This window comes from Pseudorasbora parva, chromosome 15 (genome assembly GCF_024679245.1).
Source record: "Pseudorasbora parva isolate DD20220531a chromosome 15, ASM2467924v1, whole genome shotgun sequence".
Lineage (NCBI taxonomy): Eukaryota > Metazoa > Chordata > Actinopteri > Cypriniformes > Gobionidae > Pseudorasbora > Pseudorasbora parva.
The window spans coordinates 34,080,746-34,102,159 of NC_090186.1; the positions used below are offsets into that span (position 1 = coordinate 34,080,746).

At 37.0% G+C, this 21,414-nt stretch overlaps 1 protein-coding gene and 1 long non-coding RNA gene across 10 annotated transcripts in view; one reads left to right on the forward strand and one right to left on the reverse strand.

The window, feature by feature from the left end:
• enah (ENAH actin regulator) overlaps positions 1–21,414 on the reverse strand; it is a 148,940-nt gene that overhangs the window by 17,436 nt on the left and 110,090 nt on the right. For all 9 annotated transcript variants that reach the window (XM_067417855.1, XM_067417854.1, XM_067417858.1 and 6 more), the window contains one exon: positions 1,371–1,741. In XM_067417855.1, coding sequence (XP_067273956.1) covers positions 1,371–1,741 — 371 coding nt within the window. The remainder of the gene's footprint in view (positions 1–1,370; positions 1,742–21,414) is intronic.
• On the forward strand, positions 1,646–21,077 carry LOC137041497 (uncharacterized). The gene is made up of 3 exons (XR_010898110.1): positions 1,646–1,782; positions 3,205–3,341; positions 20,822–21,077. It is a non-coding gene; the product is annotated as an uncharacterized lncRNA (long non-coding RNA).

The window sequence follows — 21,414 nt, forward strand, 5'->3', positions numbered from 1 at the left end:
TTCCAAGCGTTATAATGGCAGCCCAAAATTTGAAGCCCAAAAAAGTGCATCCATCCATTTTAAAAGTACTTCACACGGCTCCAGGGGATTAATAAATTGATGGGTTTTTGTAAGAAAATGTTTCATATTTACAACTACGTACATATAACGGCATAACGTACAATATCTAGCTTCCGGTGGACAGCCTTCCATATTTACCGTATGAAAAACTGCCATTATAAAGCTTGGAAAGGCCAGGACATTTTTTAATATAACTCCGATTGTATTCGTCTGAGAGAAGAACGTCATATACTAGGATGGCTTGAGGGTAAGTAAACCATGGGGTCATTTTTATTTTTTAATGAACTATCCCCTTTTTTTAAATTCAGTCTGAATACATTTTGTTACATACTTTTTTTTTTTTTTTGCACTATCCTATTTCTATCCTAGTAAGACGTAAAATTACAAACATTTAAACAGATTACAGCAACATTTGTATTGGTGCTTGGTAAGATCCACAACTCCTCTCTACTGTCAACTAAATCCCCCCACCCTGGAGTCCTGGCAGGTTACCCATATAATCCTAGTGGGCTGTACACAGGAGAATGTGAGAGAAATGTGGTTAGTTTCATCAGCTTTCAAGCTGTGGATTCAGACTCTTCCAACATACTGACAGATGGACACGTCAGGAGAAGATCGCCTATTGGTATAATAAGACGCAAGGAGTACTAGTGTTCCTTTCCCTCCGTCGAACTAGAGGCCAAGCACATACTAAAAATATATCTTACAGCGAGAACAACAAAAGGGAAATCCAAAAAAGAGATGCACAATATATCAAGACATTTATTTTTGTTTAACTTCTTGCTAGCGGACGATATTGGATGCTATGTTTTGGGCACTCGTTTCTGCCAATTTTTTGATTTTATATTACTTTTGTTACCTTAAAGAGATAGTTACAGAAGATTTAACCTTTTTTGAACACCCTTTCCTATAATGGAGGTCCTACCGTTTATATTCAAAAAAAAAAAAAAATTCTTTTCAGTCTTTTATCGGTTATCAGCCATAGTATGAAAATTATCAGCCAGAACTGTAATATCGGTGCATCCCCAGTTCAAACGCATAGCTAACATTAAATAAATGAAGTTTCAAGGGCATAATAACTGCAACACTAATAATAATAAAAAAAATATACTACTAAATCATTTCTATGTGCAGTAACAGCATTTCACAGGCATTTGCATGCTCAGCATAGTCTAAAACAGAAGAAAAGCCACGTATATTGTTAGTTTGTGTTAAGACCTTATTCATCTTTCGACCCCAGCCCATCCTGTCTACATCTTATCTGTCAGTCCTGTCTATAAAAAGACGTTGGAGAAGATAAAGGTGCTCACCGGCGTTGGAGATGCGTCTTCCTCTCTCCCAGTCCATCTGCTCTCTGTCCAGCTGCTCTTGGTGCTCCCTCTCTTGCTTCTCTCTCTCCGTACGCTCTCTCTCCATCAGCTCCCGCTCTGCGCGCTCCCGTTCCTGGCGTTCTCGCTCCAGCTGCTCCTGCTCCTGACGCTCACGCTCCAGGCGATCCAGACGTTCCTGCTCGGCACGTTCCCTCTCCAGGCGCTCTCGCTCCAAACGATCCCGCTCTGTGCGTTCCCTCTCGGTGCGCTCCCGTTCCAGCATCTCTCGCTCCAGCCGTTCCCGTTCTTGCCGCTCTCGCTCCAGTCGTTCCCGCTCTTGCTCCTTCTGCCGCTGGAGCTCTTGCAGCTGCCTGAGGACACATAAGAGCAGAAGGGGATGTGTGAGTTCAAGGTAAACCTATAACTTCACAATTACCAGGTTACACCATTAACAACCATGACATAACACTGCATTAGAAAATTCTGATTTGGTTTGTGTAGCTTTGGTACTATATATGCTATGGTTCAAAAGTTAGGGGTCCAGACGACAAATCGTTTTTTTTAAGAGAAATGAATACTTTTATTCAGCAAGGTCCGAAATAAATGGATCAAAAGTGACAGTAACAACATTGTCAACATTGATAATAATAAGAAATGTTAAGCATCAAATCAGCATATTAAAATGATTTCTGAAGGATCATGTGACACTTAAGACTGGAGTAATGATGCTGAAAATTCATCTGTCAACACAGGAATTAATTACATTTTACAATATATTCAAATGGAAAACTATATAGACAGACAGACAGACAGACAGACAGATAGACAGATAGACAGATAGATAGATAGATAGATAGACAGATAGATAGATAGATAGATAGATAGATAGATAGATAGATAGATAGATAGATAGATAGATAGATAGATAGATAGATAGATAGATAGATAGATAGATAGATAGATAGATAGATAGATAGATAGATAGATAGATAGAAATTTTAAATTCTGTTTGAATTTTAAACACAAAAAAAATTCAATAATTGCGTGGGAAGCATAAATTGTTTAAAAATCGTTCATTGAATCTCAGCATAATTTAAAATAATAGATAAAATATAATATAATATAATTAATAAAATAAATCTCCAATTTTAAAAATGCAAGTTCAGCTGGAATAGCCTAAAAATATTTTGTGCACAATACACTGGCAAAAACAAATCAATAAAAAGACACACAAAAAAACAATGTACTGGCAGAAAATTACCCGGATATATTCAGTAATTTTACGGACATTTCCGTTAACCCTAAAACATAACGTCCAAGTTCAAAAATAAAAATACAGGTAAAACACCTGTAAAATATTAATAGAGAAAATTCTGTCCAATTAATACAGTACATAATGCTCTATTTGACTGATTTATTTAGAGTGTAGATTTCATTTAAATAAAGAATATTTATAATGCCACAAATTTGTATATAGATAGATAGATAGATAGATAGATAGATAGATAGATAGATAGATAGATAGATAGATAGATAGATAGATAGATAGATAGATAGATAGATAGATAGATAGATAGATAGATAGATAGATAGATAGATAGATAGATAGATAGATAGATAGATAGATGATTTATGAGATCCAGATGATTGAAAAATAACCTTGAGAAACCTTTTGTGCTCTTCAATTTCAGACAGTGTATAGCAGGAGCCTATTTGGAAAACAGCTGTTTGGGGCCGTTACAATGTGGCTTAAAGGGCCTTTGGGAAATTTACAGTAAGGAGACTTTTATAGGCTTTTATAGAACAAATAAAAAAATGACTTGCTTTCTTCCAGATACGGACGCAGCTGACCACTAAAATCGCAGTACATCACATCACACACTAGAGGGCAGCACACCCAAAAGGGTCACAAGAAGTGTGAGAAGTGCCAACTTCAGCATCAGACCAGCTCGCCTGCAGATGTTCTGCTAAGTAAGGGTTTATGAAAGATTTGCTTGTCAGTCCTCTTGTGCTTAATCAGCATCCAGCACATCCCCATGCCCAGAATTCCAGTGTGTAATTACATTAGAGAGTCAGATACATTTAGACTGCGGAGAGCAGGGACAGTAAATGAAGAAAAATGGGCCGTTTGCAGCTCTGGCTCTGAAACTGGACAGATGGACCTAACTTGAAAACGAGGGGCAGAACAAACTGAAGAGCATTCATGAAACAAGGAAAACTAAATACAAAACGATATGAAGATGATATGGTGTTGTATTATTAGGAGTTTTACATCAAAGCATCATTTAAGGTTCATTATCCATGCTGCCCTTAATGTGCCATCTTTCCACAATATTTGACTTTAAAAACACTTTACCAATCATATTGTTCCAAATCCAAACCTGCTATAACACTACTGTGATCAAAAGTTTGTGTTTACATAATATATGCGTGTACTGAGTATAATTATTATGCATATATAAATACACGCATACAGTCAAACCAAAATTTATTCAGACACCATCAACATTTCTCACATTATCACAGTTTATTCGCTATAATGGTAATAAAATAAATAAAATAAAATATGAAAAGTGTGTCAGAACAAATTAATCTCTATAATGTCAGATAACTAAAAGAAAGGTAGGTAATGGATTACAATCAACCAATCAGCTGTTAAATATAAGCACAATTATATAATACCAATTTAGGTCAACCAGTTACCAAGCAATGCTTCATTTTGTTCTGTCTGTGGTGTGAAAGGTCGCATTAGAAATGTAGAAAATTAGAAATATTTTCTGCAAAAAAAAAAAAAAAAAAAAACCTTCAGCAAAACAGTCAGGTCAAAGTGTCTGAATAATTTAGGTCCCAAAGTTAAACTGCTAGTCACTATACAATTAATTTTTAGGTATGTCACAGTTTAATGTATTAAGCTATACATAATATATATATATATATATATATATATATATATATATATATATATATATATATATATATATATATATATATATATATATATATATATATATATATATATATATATATATATATATATATACATAATAAATATACACATATAAATATACATAATAATTATACACAGTACACACACATGTAAACGTGTGTAATCATTTGACAGCCCTACAAAATATAATGGGTTCCTAATCAAAATGATTTTAGCGTAATTTTATAGTCATTTAAATGATTAGTAAACAGTCCAGTGTAGGGGCTTTTCTCATGGCAAAAGGGAGAGCATATTTTTTCGAAGAAACCTGAATAAATAATGACATTTTTCATTTTTAAGGTGATTTTTCATTTTAAACTATTCCTTTAAGACACCCACTTTCACCTTTTGTTCAGTTATATAACGCTTGAGGATCTCCCTTTGTGTTTGTGAAAACAGACAGCAGCTCACTGAAGAGCTGTCATGGGAACCCGGATGATCAACAATCGGTTGTCACTGGGGTTTGCATTAAGACAGGTGATCCGGTTCTGTCCATCTGTCAAATAATCTCCCACATGTCTTTTTGCATGAATGGGAGTACATGATATCATTTCCTGGGACCTTGCCAGGCACACCTTCCACTCAGTATGACACTCATCGCCATGACAAATACCAGCTCAGGTGCAGTGACATCATGCCTCCACAAGTTTCCAAAGAGAACAAGATGGGAAAACCACACCCCCATCTTTTAAAAGACCCCTTGAGAAGAGCACGTTTACGCCTAAGGCTCCAACTGACATGGTCACACCTGCTTCGATATAGTCACTCATGCTGCATCATCGGTCCTGTCATGGAAACCAAACTCAAATCTCATAACTAAAGAACTCACAATACCTTAATAGGTGGAAACGGTAGTAGTTCTGTTCACTTACACAAAAGATATCCTCGATTTTGACTTGAAGGGGTTTCATTGCAATATTGTGTAACTTAAAGGAACACTCCACTTTTTTTAAAAAAAAATAGGCTCATTTTCCAAGTCCCTTAGAGTTAAACAGTTAAGTTTTGCCCTTTTTGAATCCATTCAGCCGATCTTTGTATCTGGCGGTAGCACTTTTAGCATAGCTTAGCATACATCATTGAATCGGATTAGACCATTAACATTGCTCAAAAATGACCAAAGACTTTATTCTTTCAAAGATAATATTTTTCCTATTTAAAACTTGACTATTCTGTAGTTACATCATGTTCCAAGACCAACGGAAAAAGAAAAGTTTAGATTTTTTAACCGATTATTGATAGGAACTCTTCTCTCATTCCTGCGCAATAATCAGGAAACTTTGCTGCCGTACCATGGGTGCAGCGGCGCAGTGATATTACGAAGGAAATAGTTCCTAGCTATATCGGTCTAAAAAACAAAATAGCAACATAATTTTCCTTTGGTCTTGGTACATGATGTTACTACAGAAGAGTCAAGTTTTAAATGGGGAAATATAGTGAAAGTCTTTGGTCATTTTTGAGCGCGATGCTAATGGTCTAATCCGATTCCATGATGTATGCTAAGCTATGCTAAAAATGCTACCGCCATATACAGAGATCGGCTAAATGGATTCAAAAACGGTAAAACTCAACTGTTTAACTCTAAGGGGCTTAGAAAATGAGCCTATTTTCCAAAAAAGTGGAGTGTTCCTTTAATAATACCTTTAAAGTAAATGTAGCAAAAAACAATTCTTTGGAATGTCTCGCTTCAATCTAACTGTAAGAACAACAGTCGTCTATTCAATTGACCTTACGACAGCAGTTACTTAACTACGCCCATCACTTTCCAAGGGCGGGTATGCATGTCTGCTAGGCTTGGGCGGTATCCAAATTTTGATACCGTCAAACCTCCTCCCTATTTTACCTCGGTATACGGTATTACCGTGAATAATTAAAACATTATGTAAGGCTCAGACAGCGTCAACAAACTGTTGGCTTGGCTTATATATATATATATATATATATATATATATATATATATATATATATATATATATATATATATATATATATATATATATATATATATATATATATATATATATATATATATATATATATATATATATATATATATATAGGCCTATATTTTTATTTTATTTTTTACATTTGAGCCCCTGCCCCTGAGAAACTCTCTGCACGTTTTATGCATACCGTTATGAGACAATTGACTTTTTTTTTTTGTGAGTCCCATGTCCACTTGATTTTTGTGGAGTTCATGCTTATTGCTTACATTGCCAGCTGTGTGACAAAAGGCTTCGGCAATATTACAGCATAGTCTGAGGGTGCGCTCGGTTTTTCATCCACGCAGCAGTGAGTGGATGGTGGTTTCGGATATGCGCCCTTAGGTTCAAGGTATTTCCATCTCTCGCGGTCATCTTTTTGTTGCACAATTTGCAAATTGCCTCGTCTGTATTTACTGTCAAAACCCAAAATACTTCCAAACTGCAGAAGTTGTGTTCTTTTTCGAGACCGAATAACTCGAATAAGTATTAGTATTAAATATTTAATAATTAATTGTTGATCAGCAATATGTAAGTTGATCTGTTTTTTTTTTTGACGGTTTGACGGTATTGAAACTGATACCGTTGCTATTTTTAGATCCCACGGTATACCGTTTTACCGTATTACCGCCCAAGCCTAATGTCTGCCAAATAAAATGATGTAACAAATAATGGCCTAAATTGGAGCAAGTGTTAATAAAAACTCCATGAACACATTTTTAATTTAATGGACTAAACATCGCTTTTGTCATAAAGAATGACAAGTCAATGCTTGTCAAAACGAACAAAACTCTGGCCACTCTGGATATTCAAATTACATGCGGCACAAAAACACCTTTTTACCATAGGTTAAGGAATTTGGCAAGAAAAAAAAAATAGCACCAAGGCTTCTCTGCGCAACAATTAGGGGGCGTTTATGCTACATTTTTCAACTAAAAACCATAGGGCTGCCCCCCAATAGTCGATTCATTTTTAGTCGACTAGAAGAGGCTTAGTCAACCAAAAATGTTATTAGTCGTTTATAGTAGGTTCGTTTATTAGTCGGGGAAAAAAAAAACCTCATGGGTTAGATTGGTAACAGCGGGTCCTTTATGTTGGGCAGAAAGTCCAAACGCTCGCCTATCATCCATCAACCTTAAATATGGCTTATCATTTGACACATGCAAAATAGTAGCAAGTTAACATGGCTGCTTGTTCTCACATTAACCTAGATAAATGTGGACTAGCCTATTATTAGGCACACATCCAAGTGTGTGTGCGGAGTGTGGAAGCTGAATTATAGCACGCGTACTGCATGACATGTTACGTGTTATATCAAAAGTAGCCCAATACGTCATTTGATGCAGACTCATTTTATTTCTGTAAACTTTCCTCACAGACATGAGAAATACATCTCTAAAAAGCTTGAAATGTCTATTTTAAAAATGGACTGATTCAAATGGAAAGAAAATATTCTACGATTATTTTATGAAACGTGCATATAAGCGCATGCAATATTCAGCGGAGATGACAAGTCAGCATCATCAACTTCATCACTGCAGCTGAAAACACTAGTATATCAATAAATTAAATGTTCAGTCTCCGTGTGTTTTTTTTTTCCACGACACATTCATAATCATTACACACCGGTGCGCTGTGGCAATATGTGCGCTTGAGCACCGATAAGACTATAGGGAATTAAGCCTCATTATTATAATTTATTTGGTTTATTAATATAAAATAGTCAAATGTGCGCTATTATTTGGAGCATATCCAAGTGTTTGTGCGGCGTCAAATTATGTAATCCGTATAAAATTTAGCCTACATTGGCTACAGGAGCATCCTCTACTGCGGGAAATTAGTCAGCATCGTCGACCTAATCTCTATAAAGAAAACACAGAAAACATTATCAATAATGTATTAAACTGTGTTTTTTAAAACATTCATAATGTGTTTTTCATAAAGCTGTATGTGTGTGCCTAAGCACATATAGACAATTAAAAGCTCATTATTATGATTTATCTTATTAATATACTAAAAACTGAAAATGTATTGTGCGTTTTTTTTTTTTGCTGTTCCTTTACATGTTTCGGGGACCTGAAAATGCAGACATTTGAAAATGGGTTTTAAAGTGCACGTTTTTGAAAACAACACTGCTACCATCTCTGTGAAAACTACAAAAACGCAAATTTGTGAAAACAGCCACATCTTGTGTATGATACAAAACCCTCTATAGCTTCTCCAACTTGTCAACTTCTGGCCTAGTGTGCATAATACAGCATTTTTAATTAAAAAAAAAAAAAAAAAAAATCCATGGATCCACGCGGATCCATGTGAACGGGGATTGTTTTGACAACATTGTCACCTGTATGCAAAAAAATTTAAGGGGGGGGGGGGGGGGGGGGGGCACTCAGTTTCAGTCAATCTCATGTCAATCTTGAGTACCTATACTATAGAGTAGTATTGCATCCTTCATATCTCCGAAAAGTCTTTAGTTTTATTATATTTATAAAAGAAATATAGGCTGTACCGAGTCTTTCCGGGAAAAAAAAGAGCGCCTGGAGGCCAAAACCAAATCTTTATCGCTGGGACCGCTCCGTCAAAAACACACTTCTTTGGTATGATTTGGTGAAGTCCTGTGACAGCAGTGACCGTGGAAATCAACTTTGAGACGTGACTGAAGCGTATGTTGTGAAGCTTCCCGTCATTTCTGCGTTCAAATCGGTTCAAATGCAGCGCTGCCTTCCCGGAATGCTGTGCTGAAGCGTTGAAGTCGCTCGACGTCACCCATAGGAATAAAGTGGAGCGCTGCGCGACGTAAGTGTTCACGGACGAGTGGATCTGAGCAAGTGTTTATGGGCGTGCATTTTCTCTCTCGCTCTAGTCACGCGCGCGCACCCTTCCGGGAGAAGAGCCCGTACGGCCCATACAAGGACCTTCCGCTCTGTTGATGTCAAGCGGACCCATACTTGAAAAAAAACTCTCTGAAACTTGTGGGAAACCGGAAGGAGTATTTTTGACACAGAAATATTCCATCAAATGTCCAACTTAGTTTTTGAAACTTTGTCTATGTTTAGGATGGGAATCCAAGTCTTTAACCGTGTAAAAAGCTCAGTATGCATGTAACAGCATTTCACCCCCCCCCCCCCCCCCCAATCAAAATAAGTATAAATTAAGTGTAAGTTCATTGTTTTCATGTAAACATACCCTCAGATTAGCAAAGGTAGACAAAGTACACAACTCTACTACTTGAGTAAAAGTACCATTGGTCAAATATTACTCCGTTACAAGTAAAAATTATAAAAACTGATTTTTACTTGAGTAAAAGTACAGAAGCATTTGGTTTTTAAAAGTTCTTTAAAATAGTAAATTTCCTTTTTTTCAATGCATTATTTTATTTTTGTTGCATTATTGAATAAGTACACATTATGCCATCAAGGTGATTTAAGCCAGTCAGTGACGCTCCATCTGACATGCTAGCATACGACTACCATAAACTCATTTCAATTATTGTATAAAAGTTACAAAGCTCTTTGCAAAGCTGCTGTCACTTTAAGGCTGAATGCAAGAACCCTATACTCTGATACACATCCGATATCTCCCAACTGTTTACTCTTCTCTGTCTCCCGACCCAGACATTTACATTTTTAAATATTTTATGAGACATGCATCTTTTAAATAAAATAAAACGCTCTGACTTTCCACTTCTGGGAACTTTGGTAGAAATGTAGCGGAGTAAAAAAGTATGATATGTCTTTCAAATGTAGTGAGGTTAAAGTAATACACTTCCAGAAAAAAAATAACACTCAAGTAAAGTACCGATACTCAAAAAGTGTACTTAAGTACAGTACTCAAGTAAATTAACTTAGTGGTACTGTCCACGTCTGCAGACTGGCTATTTTGGGCTGTCAGTCATTTATCTGTCGTAAGGTCAATTTTAAAGGGGGGGTGAAATGCTGTTTCATGCATACTGATCTTTTTACACTGTTAAAGACTTGGAATCCCATACTAAACATAGACAAAGTTTCAAAAGTTAAGGTGGACGTTTGATGGGAGTATTTCTTTGTCAAAAATACTACTTCCGGTTAGTCATAAGTTTCGGCAAGTTTTTTGAGATCATGCGTCCCCTTTGACGTTAATGGGGGCGGAATTTCCTTGTATGGGCCGTACGGACAATTCTACCGGAAGCGCGTGAGAGAGAGAGAGGGAGAGAGCGAAAGCAACAGGCTACGCCCATCAAAGCGCTGGCTTGTAGGCTGCTGCACAGGTGATGTGCACATAACAATGTCACCAAAAAAGTGCGTTTTTGGTTGGCAGACCAAGACAGTCCTGCACAGATTCCCCAAAAACCTCGCGTTAAGGCAACAGTGGATGTAATTTGCTTTTCCGGATCAGCAACTGAGTTGCGCGAATTTTTATATCTGTTCGCTGCATTTCGGTGCCGACTGTTTCATAAACAAGGCCCAGCTCGACGCCGGATTTTCCCGATCGCCTAATGCTGAATGATGGAGCAGTCCCAACGTTAGAACCGCAGGCGGTGAGTAAGACTGCTTCAAATGTCTGTGTTTTTGACTATGCTCATCAAGTAGCCCAAACATGATCACGTATAGTTAATTGATCAATAGAGCATGCGATGTGTAGTGCGTGTACATTTGTTTAGCTGGCCACTATATGTGTAACTTTATGTTTGTGTATTGTAAAAGCACTCCAAACAACAATACACAAAGAGGGGGGAAATATGTTGAACTAAATAAGCACGCTTCTTCATTCAAATGGGCTACTATTCCGTGTCTTTCTATGTAAACACTAACTTAACCTGCCGTGCAAAACCAGTCCGCTTACTGTCTACACAAACCACGCGTAAACACACACACACACGTGCACAACTGCACTTCCCACATGTACACCTTCAAAGACAAAAATACGACGATATAATTCAAGTATAAATATGTAAATAACACAAGTCGCTAAGCATATTATATAGTTAGTGTATAACTTGTACCACATATAGACGTCCTGCTCTAGTCGTTTTTGCTGCTGCTCCTGTTCAACTGCAGCCTCTGGGTCTGATTCCGGATCATAGATGTATGGCTGTATCTGATTAAAAACCATATTTTTATTTTGAATAAAGTTTTTTTCCCGCTGTTAGGGATGACACAGCTTTACGACGCACTCGACTCAACACAATAGCAGCAGCGAGCACACGTCATTATTTAGCTCCGCTCACACGACACGCCCCCACCCGCTCGGCTTTTCTTCGGAAAGACTCGGAACAGCGCATCTTTCTTATATAATTATAAAAAAAATAAAGACTTTTCAGAGATATGCAGGATGCACTGCTACTCTATAGGTACTCAAGATTGACATGACACTGACTGAAACTGAGTGTTTCACCCCCCCCTTTAAGCACTTTAAACAACCGCACCAAGAGTCGGGGTTTAGCAAAGGGTCAATTCTTCAACATCTGAAACTGATAAAAGCGCAGTTGGGTTGAGTCGAGGGGAATAAAACTATAAAAACTAGCCATGAATCCACAAGGTCTATGGTCATCTTCCAAAAAGAGCTTCCGCGTGCATGGTCTACTGCCCGAGTTATCTATATATGCTTAATTTAGTTGCCTTATCTTTTGAGAGCTGCTCTTGTACCTGGGTTCCCAGAGGATGTATCCTGAGCCACTCCATTATGAAATGCCGTTGCGGGGTGGATTGCTGAGAGTGTGTCCCACTTCCCCAAAAATCCCAGCTGAGCCTGAGCCATGCTCTCAGAGATGTAATTAAAGAGCAGAGGAAGCCTCGCTCATGTCTGTGGTAATATACTACAGCAAAAGTTCACGCCAGCCACACCGGAGCCAGCCATAAGTCACCCCTGAACAGAACAAGCCCCCTACAGGAGATGAGGATTGACCGAACACTTAACAGAAATAGGGTAAAACGGACATGTGATATTGAAGGCCTATATTTAATTTTAGTTAAGTATGACAGCAAAGATGGGTCAGGTGAGGTTAAATGTTCATGATGCAACTGCTGTGCAATCCCAGCGATCCTACACGGATGGAGGGGTCATAATAATATCAAGGGCTTCTTGTTTTCGGAAGCTGCTGAAAATAAACCCTGAACAAACATCACTTTAAACCAAACTGGCGTTTGACCAACAGGAAAAAGGATTTATTGGATCGTATGTATGCACTCCTTGTTTCTTAAATAAGAACGACACCCCAGACCTGTTCACAAGTGCAGTTCGCACCATTTCGGTTGAGTGCTTTATTTGTGCCTAGTCACATTGGATACATATACATTCCCTGGCATAGGCGATCACAACATTCTGAAATAACTAGCAGCACAAACACTTAAAATTAGAAGTGGGATCTGCTCTCGGGCGAGACCGGAAGGGGCCAAAATATGGGGTTTAAAGGGGTGGTTTCGTGTTTGTTTTTTTGTAGGCTTGGTTGTGTTTAGTTTAACATGCCTTAATACTTCTTTATTTATGCCGTATCTTTCTTATATTTTACCTTTATTCCACACCACTGTCTCCACTGTCCTTTGAACTTTGCTTCCTGCTTCTAAAGCCCATCCCTCCAAAAACACAATGCTCTTAGATTGGTTAGATGGCCAAATGTAGTTTCATGTATTTTTATTGGCTGAAGTGCTAAGCACAGGTTGTCCTGAAACGCCACGCCCCTTACCGTTACAGGCAGAAGTCACATCTGGGACAGTGTTCATGTTAATAGCAAGGGTTTATGATGTCACCAACCCAGGAAGAAGCTTGTTGTAGTCCAAACCGGCTGTTTTTGTAGGCAATAAACTGCCATAACTTTAAAAGACAATATCTCCGTTTGCATTGAACTTTCAGCGCTGTAACTTTGCAGATACTGTTTATGCTCAAGCAGCAACATTACACACTAACTAAAGTTAAAAAAGTGAAATCGCATGCAACCACCACTTTAAAGGGTACAGCAACCCAGGCTGCTAGACGGCCTACGTTAGCAGGCCTTTTTCTCTTAAATTGGACCTCAATTTCATCTGTGAACTTAAGCATCACCTCTTAATGATCATGTCAGCAAAAACCAGCATCCTGGTTCTTCAACATTCCTATGCATTTACATATGGAGGTCACTTCAAGGTATGTTGTTTTGTTCCACTGCAATGACATAATGAAGCATGACTGGGATTGTTCGCATGTTTTGGAGCAGAGCCAGACATATTTGTCAAAGGGCCATTGAGTATTCTTTCAACTTAAGAATTTAAGAACTTAAGAAGAACTTAAACCTGCCCAGTCAACAAGTCAAGAAGTCTGTATAAAAAATAAAAATAAAATTGTAGGCAATGGACCAAAACAATAGCAATTTGGAATCTGCACTAGTTTAGAGCAATTTTACTGCATACTTGCGCTTTTTGAATATAGGAAAAAACTACAAGCAATGCAAAATTTGCTTACTTTTTTATTCTCAAACACCCCCTTCTTAAGCATGGAATAAGGGCTTAAAAGATGGGAAACATGCAGCAGATCCATTTATTGGCGTCTCCGTTCCTGACATGAGTTACCAAGGAAACAGTAGCTAAAGGAGTGTAGGCGGCTCACAGCCTGATTCAGAATGTCTTCCAACAACTTACTACAACAGATTCTAAAGGCAGTATGACTTCATTGGATTTTAAAACAGGGCGATAATGCAAAACACAACACAGAAAAAATTTACAAAATAAAAACTAATCATAAAGAATATCTGTATATATTGCATAGAAAAATGTAAGTACTATAACAGTGGTGCTCGATTAGTCAAATTAAAAATCCTATTTTTATCTCCTATTCTTAGTATTTTTGTCTTATTTTCCAGTAAAAAAAAAAAAAATAATAATAATGTGAAACAACATTTTACATTTATCTTCATTATCTTGAGAACATGTACAGTACCAGTAAAAATATGGGGGGGGGGGGGGGGGGGCTGGTGTTGTTTGTCTCCTCAAGGGTGTAGATTTTATTTGAACATTTGGGGTTGAAGTGTGAACCGTTTAACCATTAAAGGTCACAGAACCAGAAGGTCAACTCTCCCTTGTGAGATTTGTTTATTTGTATGTTTATTTTTGCTAAATGGCCGACACATGCAAAGTTGGTAAATAACATAACTGCAAAAAAAGTAGTTAACAATCACTTATTTGCCAAGTGCCATAAAAGGCAAAATTTACTTAAAATATTCTTCTACTGAACATGTTAATTTCCTTCAAGAACAACTATTTTTACACATAGAAAACCAATTTAGTCAACAATTCAAAAAGCTCTTGATTCTAACTTGTACTTGGCCTTCTAAAAAAGCAACATAGTTCTTGTAATTGTTTAACTATAGCATTTGTTACAATAAGGATACAATTACAGATAAGATCATTGTTTATTATTATTTTATTTTTTTTATCTATAGCATTTGTTATAAAAATAGCAACCTACACATTTCTAAACTACAGCTACATGTCACATTTGAAAAAGAATTCTTTAGTGAAAAATCTTATCCCATAACAGATTATCTATTATAATTTCTTCAACAAGTTTACCACAATAAATACACTAGAACATGATGAATTCAAGTAAAGGTGGTCAGGAGTAGTTTAAAAAGCTTTCTTATTTAAGTTGGTGGAGGATGATATTTTCCCATCTTTTAATCAGTATTTGTAGTTTATGTGTTAGATTTAGATCATGTTTGACCTACTCCATAGTATTTTAAAGTGATACATTCTCAATAGAATTCAAATGGTTTGCACATTTTATCTGGTGAACGAGGATTGTCGCGCCATGCATGCAAAATGAAGCAATTTGGCTTCAGTCATATTGCACAGATGATTGGTCCGTTCAGTTCATACAGCTAATAAAACCAATGAACGTGGGATGCATATAATGAATTAACAGCCTGGTTCTATGTTTCGTGTGGGCACTCAGAGTACTAGCACAATGTGAGAAGTGCTGGTATACGCAAGGAAAAGAGAGTGTACGCTACTGATTAAAGGTGTCAAGAACTGGCTTTTTTATTTTTTATACTGTTGTTTGAGGTCAACTAATGGCGTTTGTCTGGTTTTTACATTCGAAAACATCATAACTAATAAGTAATAGGTTATTTTCTACGCTGGTTTTGAGGCTGTCTTCTGAATACTGGGTTTTGATGGGCATGCCGCACTGGAGAATCGGAAGTAAACGCCCACTAGGCTAGGATTGGATAAGATTTGCATATTTAATGATGTTTTTATTAAACAAGGTTCGGGAGGAACTCGTTCAGATAATTGACACAGGTGGAGAGTTCTCAGCTAATCAACAAAAGAGGTGTATATATACGCAGCTGTCTTACCTCCATTTTGTTGATAGTTTATCAGCATCCCTCCACCACCCCTTCTCCACATTTTGGTCTTTTTGGTTCCAAAACTACTTACATACGAGGGGATACTCTGGGTTCGGGCCGAAGTCCGAGCTTGAAGCCCTCCCCCCCGGACAGCACGCCAAATACGCATTTAAATTTACTCTCTATAAATTATATGTAAGTGTGAACTCATGAAATGAGCTTCAGCTGCCCTGTCAGTTCAGTTCACATGAGGGAGGGATTGTTTTGAAAGCGGCAACTAAAATGATTCTCTTGATCAAAGGGCTCATAAACATCTTTATCACAATGATTTTTTTCTCATCCACCCACACTTGATTGGAATATTATTTTTGTATTACTTGGCCCGCCCGATTGGTGGATACAAGCGTGAACCACGCACACACACACACACACACACACACGCACGGACGCAAGAAAAGAATATTATTTTACTATTTGAAATTCACCGGCCTGTGGACGGGCTTACGTTTTGGTAGCCAGCTGAAGAACACATAGCTCCGGGACTACTATTGCATATAAAAAAGACCTATTCCTGTACCATTCATGTCAGATCCAATATAGAAGGCACAGCATGGTGTTTTAATCTCAATATGTCTGCAAATCCAGCTTGACCTGAGACTTGTTAACAAATGATTCCGCTTGAAATGAAGCGAACACACGTACATGTCTTCCCCACGTCAGCTGGAACTTCATTAAAAATAAATGAAGTATCACATTCCTACACTGTAAAAATTATTTAGAATCTGGTTGCCTTAAAATTTCATTGAGTTCATTGATATCAAAATTTGAGTTAATACAATAAGCATTTTTTGAGATTTGACAACCTTTATTAAAATATTATTAAAAGATTTTGTAAGCATATTGGGTAATTGTGTGTGTGTTTTATTTCTGATGACGCAGTGAAACATGCCAAATAGTGCTATTTTCATGACTTATCAAATTTTTTATGTGGTTAGGATACAAGAATATTTTGAGGTTCTATTTATTAAACAAATTTCCTTCATTGTATCAACTCAAAAATTATATTTCAATAAACTCACAATTTTTAGGCAACCAGGTTACTTACTTTTTTAAGTTAAACCAACAAAAAATGTTTACAGTGTAATGTTAGGATCCGAAAGGAGGCTTATGCAGCGACTGTGTTCTTCCACAACCAGGTTATTATTATTCTGTAGAGGCGGTTTTTCGCCACACAATGACGTAAAGATGCGAACACGATTGTTTTCTGGGCCTGGTGTCTATAAAAGCTTTTCTTTGACAAACAAGGAAGTTTTCATCTCTGAAACTACACTCTAAAAAATAAGTCAGTGGCTTAGTAAATATCTCAGTAATAATTAACTTTATTAACTTAATAAAATCTCTCAATATCATTTACTTGATGGTTTTAGTTAAACATACCAAAATAATTGACTAAAAATCCAACAGGTAATTTTGTATAAAATGTATAGTTATATTTAAGTTTTTTTCACTAAAATAATTTAGTATTCAAATAACCAATTCTTTATTTTAAATATACTTAATACATTTGCGAAATTTATTTCAAGATATTTGAGAATGGAGAATTAAACCGATCTGTTTCAAGAACCACAAATATTACTTAATTAAAATCAAGATTATTAATATTTAACACACACTGAAGAAATTGAGTTAATTTACTCGATTAAAACAATGCGCCCCTCCCCCACCCTCTGACGTGACGACAGCTGGACGGTTGAGTGAGTGCGGATATTTGAATTCTCCTCAGTCACCAGAGCAGTTTCTTCTTCTCAGCGTCGCAGAATTGGGGCATTTCCTCTGTGAAATTCAGGTTTGTATGTTTTTTTTTTAATTATCTATATAATCATTACTGTGCTAAAAGGCATTTTATTTAATTCAAAACAACGTACAGGGACAGTGTGAGTCACCTTAAGTTAACGTGTGGCGTTGGTCTTTGAAACGCCTGCTGTGTTGCTCAAAACACACAACTTTATTCGTAAAGATAATGAATATAATGAATTCGGATGATAAAATCTTATTAAAACTGGGCACTGTTTGTTTGTTGTCAGGTTATGGAGTCTGGCGCCTCGCAGCATCTTTCAGCTACGAGTGAAATGCAGGACAGCGGTCTCAAGTTCAAAGTCCACCCGCAGACCGCTAACGTTAGTCCATCTCAGGCTCGAGAAACAGCGCTGATACGGTGGAAATGGGATAACAGACCGGTTGATTACACTTGAATTACTTTTAAATGTTTAATTTTTACTTCTAAAATGTTTGTTACATGAGTTTAAATGTTGTAAAATAACTGTTATTCTTTACATGTCAAAACAGTAATATATGCTGTAACGTCATTGCTGTACTCGACAATAAAGGCAATGTCATGTATAAGTGTGTTTGTGTGGACTGTGGAGTATTTTACAAAGGTTTAGAGGAAATTAAAGTTATACTATACAAGTTAGTAATACTCATAAATAAAAACAGTTCATATTAGTCATAAATATTGCTTATCATATAAATCATATAAATGCTTTTTACCCAATTTTTTCTACTCAATTGAATTTGTTAATGTAACAAATGCAGTTACTCAGATCTACTTAATTTTTTTACTTACATTTACTCAGTTCTTATGGTGTCTATAATGGATTTCACTGCTTTAAAATTTACTCAATTTGTTTAGTGTAAAAATGTTTCACCAAAAAAATTGAGTAAATCATAGTATTAGTTTTTAGAGTGTACCAGGTTATTCTTACATTACCATGACCTTTTATATATCAAAAGCTCAAGGGAAAGTTGACTTCTCAATTCACCACCCCTTTAAAATAGACAAGAGCTGGTACTGAAAATCGGAAAAATAATTAAATGTAGAAAAGAGGCCAACATTGATTAAACAATGGCAGACCCACTGTGAGAAAGTGAGCAGAATGAGCACCATATTGAAGTATTTTCGACAAGTGCAATTCCCCTCTCTCCTGGAAAGGCCCAGCAATTTGGTTAACATTGGCTTTGTCCAAACTAAGCCATATGGTGTCTTTTGCGAGGCTTCCTCCAAAATTTCAACAGATTTGGGCCCAGCTCTCTGATTCCCCCTACACAGAAGGAAGAACATCTGAGCAGAGAGGGCGGTTCAGCTCAGCTCGAAGGAGCTCAGAAAGCAGGATGTGAGATTTCTGTAGCTGAAGGGTCATTCATAAAGAGATGACAGACATCCGCATTATTGTGCCGAAGTGTGAAGTGGTGATGATTATGACGACAATCAGCTTTAAATTATGCCATCAGTCTGTTAATGAGGTGGTGGCTCCAATCTCACCCTGCTAGCAGGATACGGTTGAGGAAATGGGCTTTTGTGTCTCCACCTGACAGATGTGCTGAAAGCTGGCAGAGCAGCAAACCTGTATCAGCGTCCCGCGGACTATTTTTGTCCAACCATTATGCCACTTCATGTCTTTTTAATCAAATACTAATACCGTATATTTTTGGCTCACAGAAACACGAGCCGACCCACATGTCACTGTGGTCCTCCTGGAGCAAAGAGGACCTAAAATATTAAAACAAAAAATAAATAAACTAAAAACTACAATCTATATATCTTTATATATGTAATCCCTCGGAAACTGTAATCCAAGATGTCCTGTGACACAGCCAAATATTAATTTTTCCCAGCATGAAAAGATCACAAATGTAGCATGCCTTGAGTACAAAGGATGGCAGTCTCTTCGACCAAAAAGGGTATAAATGCACAATTCTTTCTTTTTTTTTTTGTCATCATTTCATTGTGAGGTTAACAAAAATGCACAAGCCTCTAATTCAAAGCATGTGTGTACTAAAACACTCCACAAAATTAAAAGACGAAGACAATACAATCCTGAAAAAGCTCAAGCTAAAAAAAAGGACACCGACTCATACTGAAAGAATTTAGATGTGAAACCACAGAAGACAGAGTGACAAATCCTCTTGAAGTCTCCAAACTCCCCTTTTTGTTCATTGCGTCAATATATTTGTTACTGTGAGTATTAGGATATTATGCAACATCAGTTTTTTCACACTCATGGCTCATTTTAAGGTGGTCTGCATTGGACAAAAATATGTGCTACTATAGTCAAAAGCACATTTGCTCTCGAAATACAAGTCAATCACGTTGTGCATAAACAGTTCTGTCTTCAATTTGAAGGGATAGTTCACCCAAAAATGAAAGTTATCCAATAATTTACTCACCCTCAAGCCACCCTGTATATGACTTTCAGACAAATACAATAGTTATATAAAAATGTCCTGGCCAATCCAAGCTTTATGATGGCAGTGAATGGGAGCCCAAAAAAAGAGCATCCATCTATTCTAAAAGTAATCCACATGGCTCCGGGGTTTTAAAAAGGCCTTCTGAAGAGAAACGATGGGTTTGTGTAAGAAAAATATCCTTATATATAAAGCTTTTTGAAGCAAAATATCTAGCTTCCGGTGGACCACCTTCCAAATTCAACTTATGAAGAAAGTGTAACGCATCTCGTAGTTTAAAATGCTTACGCAACGTCCAACATCATCGTCAGTTACGCTTATTTCGTTAGTCGAGTACAGACAGTGGAAGCTAGATATTTTACTTATTAACATGTTAAATGTGGATTTTTTTTTTTTTACAAAAACATATCGTTTTGCTTAAGAAGGCCTTTTTTAACCCCCAGAGCTGTGTGGATTACTTTTATAATGGATGGATGCACGTTTTAGGCTTCAAATTTGGGGCTGCCATTTCACTGCCATTATAATGCTTGGAAGATCCAGGATTTTTTTTTATTATATATAACTCGGATTGTGTTTGTCTGAAATAAGAATGTCATATACACCTAGGGTGGATTGAGGGTGAGTAAAACATGGGGTCATTTTCATTTTTGGGTGAACTATCCCTTTATGTAGTGTTTTTTTTTTTTTTTTCAAGATGACTGTTCAGAAAAAAATCAACTGGTGTGCTTCGGAAGTTACTAAAATTCCTATAGCATGCTAGTATGTGATTCTTAATTTAGAGTGACCTAAGCAGCCTTTTGACAAATCTCATTCACACCACCAGAGTGTGGTCTGTCTGACAGCACTACTAATTCATCATCTGACAGAATACAGATGCACCGATGGCTGTTTATAAATGACTGTGAGGAACCTGCTTCTCATTCCTTTCTTCTGCTCTCCTTCTCAGACGCATTGTATCAAGTTTGCATCACGAGATGACATCAGACCGTAAGAATGCACCCAGTTCCATTGACTGCAATAGCTAAATATGGCTATGGGCCGGTACGCCACGGCCGGCCGGGTTGGCGGCAGCAGGCCAACTCCATTACACGCACTCAAAGACATTCTTTCAGAGAATATGAGCCCTTCGATTTCTGGCAGATCTTTCACAGACAGAGGAAAATATCCTTTTATGGAGCATTTCCACTATATACACTACAACACCTGGCTGATGAACACTATCTGTTACAATGTATGAATGAATGCTTCAACTTCCTATAAAATGTATAGTTCACCCCCAAAATGAAATTTATGGCATTATTTACTTACCCTCATGTTTCTGAAAACCTGAATGACTGACTGAGGAACTGTAACTAAACCTGATTCCTGAATTGAGTGACTCTTATGAGCTTGTTCTTTAAGGAATAGTTAAAAAAAGACAAGTTACCAGTTAGAATCAATCTGAGACAATGCCCTGTATTATTTACGGAATTAACAAAGAGTCTTTTATATGTCAGTCAAATAGACAACGAGAAATTCAAAGAGATGGATCAAGTGTTG